The 12,625-nt window shown below is 43.7% G+C and overlaps 1 protein-coding gene across 2 annotated transcripts in view; it reads left to right on the forward strand.

Annotated features, from left to right (window-relative positions):
- naa25 (N-alpha-acetyltransferase 25, NatB auxiliary subunit) overlaps positions 1–12,625 on the forward strand; it is a 106,709-nt gene that overhangs the window by 14,187 nt on the left and 79,897 nt on the right. For both annotated transcript variants that reach the window (XM_070887938.1, XM_070887939.1), the window contains exons 2-5: positions 2,424–2,509; positions 4,703–4,841; positions 8,848–8,966; positions 10,461–10,535. In XM_070887938.1, coding sequence (XP_070744039.1) covers positions 2,424–2,509; positions 4,703–4,841; positions 8,848–8,966; positions 10,461–10,535 — 419 coding nt within the window. The remainder of the gene's footprint in view (positions 1–2,423; positions 2,510–4,702; positions 4,842–8,847; positions 8,967–10,460; positions 10,536–12,625) is intronic.

Genomic DNA, 12,625 nt, shown 5'->3' on the forward strand with positions numbered 1-12,625 from the left:
ACAGAAATATCAAGAAAATTAAAATACAAGCCTTTGCAGGGGTTCAAGAAACAAATCTTCACTTTTTCTGCAGCACTTTTGAAAATGGCCGAGTGCCAATGTTTACTTCAGACTGCGCGAACGCTCCAACGCGCACGCGCAGGGTTGCCGGCACCAAGAAGCCTCATTTAAATTGTACCCGCCCCTCCTACTTACAAAATCGGCGCGAGTGGTAGGCTCCGCCCCTTGTGCGCCACGCCAAGCAGACAACGCGTTTTTCTTTCGGCGCGAGAAACAGGCACCCAGTTCTGAGGTGCGCCTTTTTCGCCGCGTGTGGAAACTTGGGGCCAACGAGCTATTTGGGTCAGGGCATATTCTCTGCCTCTACTAAAACATTGGAGACTGTTATTTGGATATTTTGTGTTCCAACCCCTTGCCCCTTTTTATAAAATCTCTTGCGGCCTATTTCTCTGACTCGGTCAGGAGCTCATTTGGTGTTAACTCAGATTTTACTTTCTAAAAGAGATCTGGATTGATTTCTATTGCGAAAGGGAATGGGGTTTATAGAGATATTAATAGTACTTAATATATTTCAGGATAGGTAGGGGAAGGAACTTAATTTTCCTTAAAGTGGTGTTCAAGATGGTGGTACAAGGGGAGGAAGGAGGCCCATGCCTGTTTTGTGGATGGAGCAGGCTTAATGAGCTAAATGGCCTATTCACCTTCCGTACTATGTTCTGTGTTCTTTGACACACCAAACCACCATTTTCTGGACTTCCTTGGCTGTGTAACATTGGATAGGTATGACTAGCGGATGTTAGTGTGGTGGCTGATGTGCAACGGTCACCACACGTTTAAAAAAAAAAAAAAAATCCACGCACAGGCATTTTCCACCCCCTCAATTGTAGTTCAGGATCGGAATATCGGGTGCTCATTGAAACATCTGTGACCTCTTGTGGAAGCAAGTCATCCTCATTCGAGGGACCACCTATGATGAGTGGTATGCTGTTTTCTGTCTCGTGAGAGCACTCATTTCCTCTACTTATTTGGGGCTTCTGGTGGTCGGAAACCAAGTGGATCTCTGCGTTTCACAAATTTCCTGATTTATTTACACCACCTAACTACGTCGATGGGGTGAGGTCAGAATTATGGGTGGAGATTAAGCTTGTTGGATCTCCGTCCATTTTGTGCAGCACAACATGATCAGTTGGCAAGCTCCCACGGACAACGGGTAACAGCTACTTTTAGATATAACGTGGTGTAAATGAGCGTGTGCACAATGTCTGGCATTTATTCCCCTCCCTCATATAGAATCATAGAATAGTACCGCACAGAAATAGGCCATTCGGTCCATCGAGTCTGTGCCTGCGAAATCCAGTTAGTCCCACTCCCCAGCTCCTTCCCCATATCCCTGCAATTTTTTCCCCAAGTATTTATCAAATTCACTTTTGAAGGCTTCTATTGAATCTCTATCCACCACCCTGTCAGGCAGTGCATTCCAAATTCTAACCACTCGTTGCGTACAAACGTTTTTCCTCACGTCGCCTCTTTCTTTTGCCAGTCACCTTAAAACTGTACCCTCTGGTTATCGACCCGTCAGCCATTGGAAACAGTTCCTCTTTGTTCCAGTTTGCTGTCATGCGTCTGCTGGCAGGTAGTCACCGTTTAAAGGTGAGCTGCCTTTGGTATTCCTGAGCTGGAGGAAGCCTCTAACTCGGGCTATACCTTCCATCCTCTTGTTTGGTAAACTGAAATGTTACTTGCTCGGGAAGAATCAAAGCAGCGAAGATGGGGATGGTGAGATCGGATTTGCTCCTTCCTGTTGTGTTGTTGAAACCGAGGTAGATGTTACGATTATCAGGAAGACAAATAGTCATGTCCAAGTAGCAATAAGAGCCTGCAGCTGGTGTACTAAATGCGCACACATCACGCAGTTTCATTGAGATGGAAGGATTTGTTCTGGCTGAATCCTTCGAAGGATATGACTGACAGAATGGTTACATGTAAACATTGCTGGTACAGAATGTACCCTGCTGTATAATCACCATACATAGTAATCCTTCAAAGTGCTATAAGATAGTGAGAGAGTAAGGAAACACATGCTATACATTCTTTGTATATGTTTGATATAAGGCCTTAGATGATCTGGTGAAGTCTGTCAACTTCTTATATGCTTGCTGCCAAATCCTCTGAGTGTTGGACTCAGCATCTAATTGAAACACTATGTCTTCTCAAGAGCTGCATGTGGCTGGTGCCTCGGGGTGCCAACAAACTCTATGTTGTACTTTTTCCAATAGCACTTCAGTTACACTCATAAAAATCTTGGTGCTTTTGTGTCTTCATGTGTTTTCCATGCCATTATTTTCCAATAGCAATGTTTTACCCTCTACCCCTTTCCCCCGCATAATGTGGGACCACAAAATTGACTTGTATCTTTTGCACAGATTATCTGGACAATGGCAATAACAAGATGGCCATACAGCAAGCTGACAAACTGCTCAAGAAACACAAGGAGCTTCACTGTGCAAAGGTAAGTGGCCATAATATTAGATTTCTAAAGTGCAATATAATATGTAACCCATCCTACAGTTGTACAGTTTAAATGCAGCATATACTTAAGAGGAGTCTATGTTGAGCAGTTTGAGATAGAGAAGCAAACTTTTTCAGAAGATGTTTATTTTGAATAACAAATGGATCTTTCACGGGATTGCTCGCGGATGGACCGGGGTCTGGAGCAAGATTGTAATGCTAAGTTAGCCTGTTCCTTTAAAGACATTGCTCAAAAACTCCCTGTGGGGAAATACATCCTGATATCAGTTGAGGGGCTGACAGAAAACAGAGAGTCGGGATAAATGATTCATTCTCTGGTTGGTAACAGTAACTAGTGGGGTGCCGCAGGGATCAGTGCTGGGATCCCAACTATTTGCAATCTATATTAACGACTTGGAAGAAGGGACTGAGTGTAACGTAGCCAAGTTTGCTGACGATACAAAGATGGAAGGAAAAGCAATGAGTGAGGAGGACTCGTACAAAATCTGCAAAAGGACATAGACAGGCTAAGTGAGTGGGCAAAAATTTGGCAGATGGAATATAATGTCGGAAAGTGTGAGGTCATGCACCTTGGCAGAAAAAGATCAAAGCGCAAGTTGTTATTTAAATGAAGAAAGATTGCAAAGTGCTGCAGTACAGCGGGACCTCGGGGTACTTGTGCATGAAACACAAAAGGATTGTATGCAGGTGCAGCAGGTGATCAGGAAGGCCAATGGAATCTTGGCCTTTCTTGCAAAGGGGATGGAGTATAAAAGAAGGGAAGTCTTGCTACAGCTGTACAGGGTATTGGTGAGGCCACACCTGGAATACTGCGTGCAGTTTTGGTTTCCATATTTACAAAAGGATATCTTGCTTTTTGGAGGCAGATCCGAGAAGGTTCACTCGGTTGATTCCGGAGATGAGGGGGTTGACTTATGAAGAAAGGTTGAGTAGGTTGGAATTCAGAAGAATGAGAGGTGATCTTATCGAAACGTATAAGATTATGAGGGGGCTTGACAAGGTGGATGCAGCGAGGATGTTTCCACTGATAGGTGAGACTAGAACTAGGGGTCATTATATTGGATTAAGGGGCCGCCCATTTAAAACAGATGAGAAATTTCTTCTCTGAGGGTTGTAAATGTGTGGAATTTGCTGCCTCAGAGAGCTGTGGAAGCTGGGACATTGAATAAATTTAAGACAGAAATAGACAGTTAAACAATAAGGAGTTAAGGGGTTATGGGGAGCGGGCAGGGAAGTGGAGCTGAGTCCATGATCAGATCAGCCATGATCTTATTGAATAGCGGAGCAGGCTCGAGGGGCTGTATGGCCTACTCCTGTTCCTATTTCTTATGTTCTTATGAGAGGCTAAATATTGTCAGAGTTTCTCTAGATATGCAGCGCCTTGGTTTCCTCTCCTGGTTATTTAAAGATTTTTTTAAAAGCAGTAAATAATACGATCAGTTCTGATTTTGTGTTTTGTACAAAGTGTAGCACTCATAGCTAATACTAGAAGGTCTTTGTGACATTGAGCGTGGTAAGTCATGTGATGTTTTATAATGACAGAAGTGTTGTGCCACTTAATAGGGAAGGTACCATTCTGCTAAGGTGGAGTTGTCTCCTTGTAAGGGCACACAGTCTGATTGCTGGGCTTTGAAGGTCATTTAGAGTTTAATTGTTTGATCCGGAAATTGGACTGTGCTAGTCAGTTTCAGACTGCAGCTAACATTTTGAGATTGTTTGCTTTTGAGGCTGTAGTTCAAAATTCAGGATGAAATGTCTGGCATTATTTAAATTGGAAATGACACGATTAATTCTGAAGTTATGGGGTATGGACAATATGACTCCTGTGTTGATTATTTTGTATTAGTGCGGAACTTTACATGTCTTCCAAATGACTGTCTTTCTCCCTCTTTTATGTCAAGAGCGTTGGAAGAAATTTGCTTTCGAACCTTCTAAACTTAATAGCATTTTGAGCTATATAACAATAATGAAGTGCAATTTGTTACAGATCAGCCAGTGGGAGTAATTTGAAGTCATGAATTAAGAACATTGTGTTAGAAGCACATTCGCTTGTGTATTTTTTCCTCCCTGTAGCATATTGACACCACTGTGCTAAATAAGCCAAGTGATGGCAGTTATGATTGTTTATGAATATAGAATCTTCAGAATTGACTTTTGTGGTCTGGCCTAACAGGTTCTGAAGGCAATTGGCCTGCAGCGGACCGGGAAGCAAGAAGAGGCATTTGGTCTGGCACAGGAAGTAGCTGCACTTGAACCCACGGACGACAACTCCTTACAGGCCCTTACCATCCTTTATCGTGAAATGCACAGACGTAAGTTCTCTTGGGGAGTAATGGAAGAAGAAAGGGAGCTTCTTGTTACAGCAGTTTAGCTAAAATTAGAAAGTCTTACTAGGAAATCATTGTGAATTTTAAGTACTCGCATGAGAATCAGTCCTGCAGGTATTATCTCTGAAAAGTATTTGAAAATCACAACTGAAATTGCTCTAATTTGTTCAGTGAAGCTGATTTGCTCCAGTGACGTCCACTAAAGAATTCTCTGTGCAGTTCGTCTGATTCCTAGCATTAGTGTGGTATGCACAGAACCTTTTGGCTAAGACCAAGGAGTAAGGAAATACAGGTTGAACCTCGTTTATCCGGCAACCTTGGGACCTGGCCCGTCCCAAACGAGGGATTTTACTGGATGAGGGGAGGTCACGTGTTTTGGACTGCGCCTTTAAGTGTTGTTACTGGAGTAACTATGTGTATGCGCTGATTGGCTGGACCGACAATCAGTCAGTCAGCCAATCTGTGTGCAGGGGCCCCCGAAGAGCCGGCAGGCACCGGAACAGCTGGCGGGCCCCCAAGAGTTGGTGAGACCCGGTGGGCCTCAGAACAATTGGCAGGCCCCGAAGAGCCGGCGAACCCCAGAGTCAGCAAGACCCAGTGGGCCCCAGAAGAGTCGGTGGGCCATTGGGCCCAGAAGAGTCGGCGGTCCCAGAAGAGTCGGTGGGCCATTGGGCCCAGAAGAGTCGGCGGTCCCAGAAGAGTCGGTGGGCCATTGGGCCCAGAAGAGTCGGCGGGCCCCGAAGCGTCGGTGGGTACAGAAGAGTCGGCCTGATCCGCAGAGGGAGCGCTGTGGGGAGGAGCGGCTGGCCCGAGGACTGTAGTAGCAGGAGTTCCAGCAGGGCGAGGAGGAGGAGGAGGCAGCTGATTTGAGGAGAAAGATTATATTGGCGAGTCGGATTTTCACAGTCGCGTTGTGCGCATGAGCCACCCGGTGGTCGGGAATGGTCCCGGACAAGGGGTGGTGCCGGATAAGGGAGTCCCAGTCCCGGATAAGAGGTTCACCTTGTACTGAGGAAGCAGCTATGCTTGGAGCACATCCCATTGACCGAAGTCTGCTGTACTCAGAAACAACGTTCCCTTTAAGCTCCATGCAGCGCTCTGAAGGACCAACACAGCGAACTTGACGGTTTTTAAATGGAAAAAACGTGTATTTTGAATGGGCTGTTAAAGCGGTGGCAGGCCCGCCAAAAAATGACAGGGAACATTGCTCAGCAGGTAGTGGGTCAATAAGACTGTACAGTAGAGACCTTTAATATGTAATTATTTTTACAAAGCTATTTGGAAAGCAGCATGATGCATGTGATATGTTTTAGGGTTAAGTACCAAACACTCGCAGTGCTCATTCTGGAGTTGCATTCTCCTTTAAAGCTACTGTTCCTCCCCCACAGTGGTTATTTTAGTGTTCCCTGTACTCGATGCTGCTGTAGCCAACATTTTAACTTGATGTGAATATTTTATTTGGATTCTTCTCTATCCACTGTTTTTACAATTTAAAAAAAAATCTTAAATGTGACTGGGAGACTTCAACATTTCTATATATTTTTTTAATTGAGAGACTGCACCGTCTAACCTAGATAGAACAGATCCAAAAAAGGTACATGTATTGTGCGTAATAGTGTGAGAAGTTTCCATTATAAATTTGGAAAAAGTTAACTGGAACCATGTGCAGACATAAGATTTTTAAATAATTAGATATTAACACGGTCAGTTTTGTGGTTTCTGATCTTTGGTGTTTTTCAACCACACTGACGGTCTTGACTGCACTAGCTACGGTTTGCTGCAGTATGGACTTTGCACCTTATTGTGCTGCAGATGTGGTTTAGGAATAGATTTCACCTAGTGGGGAACGATGTCTATTTCCCTTAATGAAATCTGCATGTTTTAATCTATTTTTAAAACATTTCTGAGCAGTCACTCTCTTCCCCCTGTCCACTTTAGCCTCAGCTGAAGGAATTCTATAAGACAGAGCACATACTACTGTTCCTTTCCCATAAAAAGAATCTGTACCATTACATACCCTATGATTTTTTTCTGCAATATTTTTCCTATTTCTGTTATATATTTAATACGTCAACAAAATTGATTATCTGCCCATACCTTTATATTGTTGACAGTAAATGCTATGTAGACAATGAGGTAGAGGGCAGGTGATGTGAGCAATATATGAGCACCTGCTGCAGGAATATGCAGCAATGTCTCTGTCCCTTGATTTTTCTCTGGGAGCTAATTACTGCTACCGGAGCTAATTTTCTAAATGCTTTTCTTCTCTCCCAACTCTCGTCCGCCCCGCTCCATCCATTTACTCCAGCAAAGGTGCTGACCCAGGGTTAAGAATCAGAGTGCAGACTGTTCTCTGGTATCTTGTGCAAATGGATTTTTCATGTGTGAGGCTAGGCTTTATCACAGCCAAATATGATAATTTTGTCTCCTAGCATTAAAAGAAAGACTTACAATTTATATAACGCTTTTCATGACCACCGGACGTCTCCAAGAGCTTTACAGTCAATGAAGTATTTTTGGATTGTAGTCACTGTTGTAATGTGTGAAACGCAGCCTGCAATTTGCACACAGCAACTCCCACAAACAGCATCATCATCATAAGCGGCCCCTCGAACAAGGATGACTTGCTTCCACACCAAAAGAGATTAGTTTGCTGATGTTTCAATGAAGAACCTGATATTCCAGTCATGAACTCCAGGGGTGGAAGATGCCTGTGCGTGGATTTTTTTTAACGTGGTGACCGTTGCACATCAGCCACCACGCGGGCTTGACAGAGCTAGGCCTTTATCCAGTGGCAAGGGCAAACCAGGACGACTGGAGACCTGCTCTGCTGCACAGACCTAGTGCGCACACATATCGCAGTGTGGGCTGGCCCGTGCTGCCCCTGGGTCCTCTGCTCTTCTGGGCCCTGTAAATCATTTACCCACTTCCACCACGATCTCTTGCCGAATATCAGCCACGATCCGCCCCGACCTTCCCGCTCCTCTACCTGAGCCCCGCCGTATTCCTGCCCACGCTCCAAACGGAGCCCTGGGTTTTGATGAAATCGCCCAGTAGCCACCTTGAAGTCGTCGCACACCCTCCTGACTTGCAGTGGTACCCTCTCGTAGGTCAGGGCGGCCCACGATGTTGCAGGGGCCCGCGCTCCAGCTCTTATACACCCGACCTGCGGTGGTGTCCTCTCGCAGGTCAGGGTAGCCAAACAGCAATGTGATAGTGACCAGGTAAGCTGTTTTTGTTATATTGATTGAGAGATAAATATTGGCCAGGGCACCGGGGAGAACTCCCCTGCTCTTCTTCCAAATAATGCCACGGGATCTTTTACTTCTACTTGAGAGAACAGACAGGGCCTTGGTTTAACGTCTCATCCGAAAGACGGCACCTCCGACAGTGCAGCACTCCCTCAAATTGGCACTGGAGTGTCAGCCTAGATTTATGTGCTCAAGTCCCTGGAGTGGGATTTGGAGGCGAGTGTGCTACCACTGAGCCACAGCTGATACTGTGTGCTTTTTAATTTTGGCTGCTGAATAGAAATCAGCAGTAGAAATCCTGGACAATTTTCCTCTTCCTGGCTTAGAGGTGTTAAGGCCAGTTGTGGGCCCTTGGAGCAACCTTGGCTGAGATCAGCTAACTCCACATAGACCAAGGATTGAACCTGGGGTCCCTGATCTGTATGCCTCAGTGACATCTGCCTAAAACTATTGTGTTATCTCTATATAAATATATATATATATATAGAGATATTAAATTTTTTTTATTTTTTTGGTGTGAAGTTGTGATGTGTTGTATACACTGCCTTTTATCTCCCTTTCTGTCATGTTTAAAGATAGAGAACGATTTTTTGGATACTAAGGTATTCAAGAGATACCGGGAGAGTGTGGGAAGGTGGAGTTGAGGTATAAGATCAGCCATGATTTTATTGAATGGCGGAACAGGCTCGAAGGGCCAAATGGTCGACTCATGCTCCTATTTCTTATGTTCTCCTTTTCAGCTGAGCTGGTCACTAAGCTGTACGAGGCTGCTGTGCGGAAAGTCCCGAGCAGTGAGGAGTACCACTCGCACCTCTTTATGGCGTACGCCAGAGTTGGAGAATACAAGAAAATGCAACAGGTACTGTCTGTACAGCACAGAATTAGTCTCTCCTTCCTGAGAAAAATACAGCTTAGTAATAGCTTTGACTGGTGATAATGAGACAGCATGCTATGTTTCTAAACTATAGCAGAAGTTGCAGCATCCATTGACATTTATTTTCCTTCCCCTCCCTCGCCTCTGAACTTTTTTCCTAAATCAAACCAAGTTAAGTAAGTCTGAAATACAAAGATAGCTTAATGTCACTTCAGAGGAAAGGTTCCACTAAAAATATTAACCTGACATTCTCGTTCAGATGCTGACAGACTGTGCTGGGCACTTCCTGTGCTTTCTGTCTTTAGATCAGATTTCTAACATTAACATTTTTATTTCTAAATGTATCTTCAGTCTCACTGAACTGGTGAGATAAAGAATTGTTAAATACATTGGATAAATCCATGTGGGTTTGACTAAGGACCACAGGCTGTCGTGTAACTCCTCAGCCTGCTCAAATAAAATGGAATTCGAGTGGATTTGTCATGTTTAACCTATATTACCTGCTGTTGCTGTTTTGTCCTTTTCCATCACGGTATCAGTATCAAAATTGGAAAGGACACAAGTCTAGTACACTTTACTTGTTGTGTTAACTTGAATGTTTCAATTCCTCCTTTTCTGAGGATGCTAACTACAGTTAAACATGCTACCTTAAGATGACTAGTCCCCCTCTTTGCAATGATTTATGTACAGGTGAAATAGATATAATTTAAAATTAGATGAGAAAGCAAGAAATAATAATTGATTCACCTAATCAATACAGTTGATTTGTTTTCTATTTTATTTGTTTGAGGATATCCTCTTTTTTCTCTTGCCCTTCCTGACCCTCTCCCCCATTTACTTTTCCTTCACTTTCCTGTATCCCAGGCTATGCAGTGACTTCAGGGTGGGCTTCTTTCTTCGATGCCTTTGCCATTTCTGTTTTAAGTCATTTCCTGGGAGATCATGTGACCACGTATGTGATAATTGCCCATCCTATTTATTTTTTCACCACTCAATAATTCCTGTGAAACTCCTGCCATTATGCCATCCAGCACAGCTGATTCCAGATAAACACATTGTTTGCTAATAAATTCTGAACACTTTACCTTCCATAGCATGATTGTAATATAGTTTTCTGCATTTGGTGTACTAAAGGTTCATTAGGGAACTATTTATTTGCTTTAGGCATCTTTATTTGTTTGAGGATATCAACCCTTGTTGTGGTACGATTTTGTATGTTTGAATTTTGTCTTCACCCAATGTCCACAAGTGTATTTTCCAGTAAAGATCACTTGATAACATGAGACCTAATTTAAAAAAAATGTTCTACTGCACTCCTTGTCCATCAGTGCTGAGGATGTAGCAGCCCTGTTGCTAACTCAGCACAAATCAAAAATTTGACTTGAGATCTACCTCATCCTGGAGTGTATTCACTGATAATACTGCAATATATTGAAGTGTTCTGTTTAAGGTGATGTGGAATTTTCTGCTTTCTCTTAGGCTGGGATGGCACTTTACAAGATTGTTCCGAAAAACCCGTATTACTTCTGGTCTGTGATGAGTCTGGTCATGCAGGTGGGTGCAGATGTTTAGTGCGTGGTAACCAATAGTGGAAAAAGTCAAGGACCTAATATTCCAGATCCCGAACTACATCTTGGAGGGTGGAAGTTGCCTGTGCTTGGATTTTTTTAACGTGTGCTGGCCGTTGCACACCAGCCACCACACGGGCTTGACAGAGCTAGGTCTTGGTCCAGTGGCAAGGATTACCCAAGACGATTGGAGACCAGCTCTGCTGCACGGACGTAGTGCGCACACACATCGCAGTATGGGCTGGCCCCTGCTGCCCCTGGGCCCTTGCCCCTTCTGAGCCCCAGACTCGTGCCTCTCCTGGGTCACTTCCATCTAGAAACTCTTGCCGCTTCTTCGCCCCTCCTGCTGTGCCTGCCCACACTGCAATCAGCAACCTGGCTTCGCAGCCGTCGCCCTCCTGCAGAGGTATGCCACTGCACGCTGCTCCCTCTGATGGCCCCGGCCTGCTGATGGTCTTGCATGCCGGGACTGCGCCGATTGTCAGGATAACGCATTGCCGATACCTTCAGAGGGATTGGATAGAAACGTTTGTTCAATTACGCTAATTGAATCTCAGTTACAAAATTCCTGTACAGAGTAACATATATTACCGACTGGAGCTGAATTAATATAAGCTGAAGGAATCCTGTTTGAGCAAATCTGCTTAAAAATTTTCTTGTATGATGGGACAGCTTACAGATCAATTGTATCCTTTTTTTAAAGTCAAAAAGCAGTCATGTAAGAGGGGTTTACTTGACTAAAAGCTCTTATCATGTCTGCTGCACTGAAACATCTAAATAGAGACTGATTATTTGAGGAATGCCTAGTTCTCTAAGCACTTACCCCTACATCAAGATTGCTATTTAAACTGGCAGCTGGAAAACATTGTGCTCACATTGTCTGTTTGTTGGGTGTATGTCAAACTTGTACTATAGATTGAACTGGAGCCGAATAAGGGTCTGCTATTTGAACACAACTACCAGATTGGTAACTCTGACTCTGACCTGCAGCTGCAGTAAAACTGCAGCCTTTAAAAATATTAGGGATCATGCTTTTGAAAACAAAGATATTTTGGAACGAGAACCTTAGGAGAAATGCAAATATTAACTGAGGTAGGAGTTTAAATTCTGCTTTCCTGGAAAAATGTCCATTTTGAAAACTACCTACATTTTCTTCCTGAGTTTTCCCTCATCAGTGTCATTATTTAGCACTGGTATAATTACAATGGTATAATTATGGGGGGGAAAATCATGCTTTGGGGCTGGTTCCAATATCTGTCACTTCACTCAGTAAACTCGGTCTGCCCCAGATCTTCAAGTAATAATTTTTGGTGTGCAAACGGGGCCAGACTTTTGTGGGTTTTTTTTTGTAAAGTTGCAATGTAGTCATTCTCAACTATTGTACGCCAGTTTTTAATTAGCTATGGTTCCACTGCTTGTTTAAAATTTCTTTGGCTGATTAAAAACTGCTGGTCGTCCTTTCTCTTCGGTATTCTGTGGTGTCCTCCAGAACAAGCATTTTAACATCCGGTAGATCTATCGCTGTCCACATTGTACTGACTGCTGAAAATATGAGAGGTGGAGACGATTATGTGAGTCAAAGCACAGAGAAGTTCTGTCGGCCTACACAGCACGTTGCAGTCATTCTAGTCAAGTATTTTGTTTTTCTTTCTCTCTCCCTCCCCCATTCTCATTTTGTCTGTATTCTTGCGTTGGGACTATTTTGGTAATTTGTGCATGAATCGTGGTTTAATGTGTGGCCAAGAGCGTCTTCAGCATAGTTTTACCTGAATTGCTGATGGTACCATTTTTCTTTTTTCATTGTATTCTTTTCTGGATTAAGAGTAAATGATATTAATTGAAGTGCTGATCGACATGCTGTCCTTCAGTGTCATTGTGCAAAGGCACAGGGTCAGCTTCCGTATGTACATTGGCAACACACATCTCTACTTCACCAGCATTCCCTTAGACACCTTGAGCACCTCTGTGCTGTGCTGCCTGTCTGACATTAAGTTATGGATGAGCCTGAATTTCCTCCAGTTGAAAATAGGGAGGACCAAAGTAATTGTTTTTGACCACCACTAAAAGCTCTAATTC

Source organism: Pristiophorus japonicus, chromosome 8 (assembly GCF_044704955.1).
Source record: "Pristiophorus japonicus isolate sPriJap1 chromosome 8, sPriJap1.hap1, whole genome shotgun sequence".
Taxonomy (NCBI): Eukaryota; Metazoa; Chordata; class Chondrichthyes; family Pristiophoridae; genus Pristiophorus; species Pristiophorus japonicus.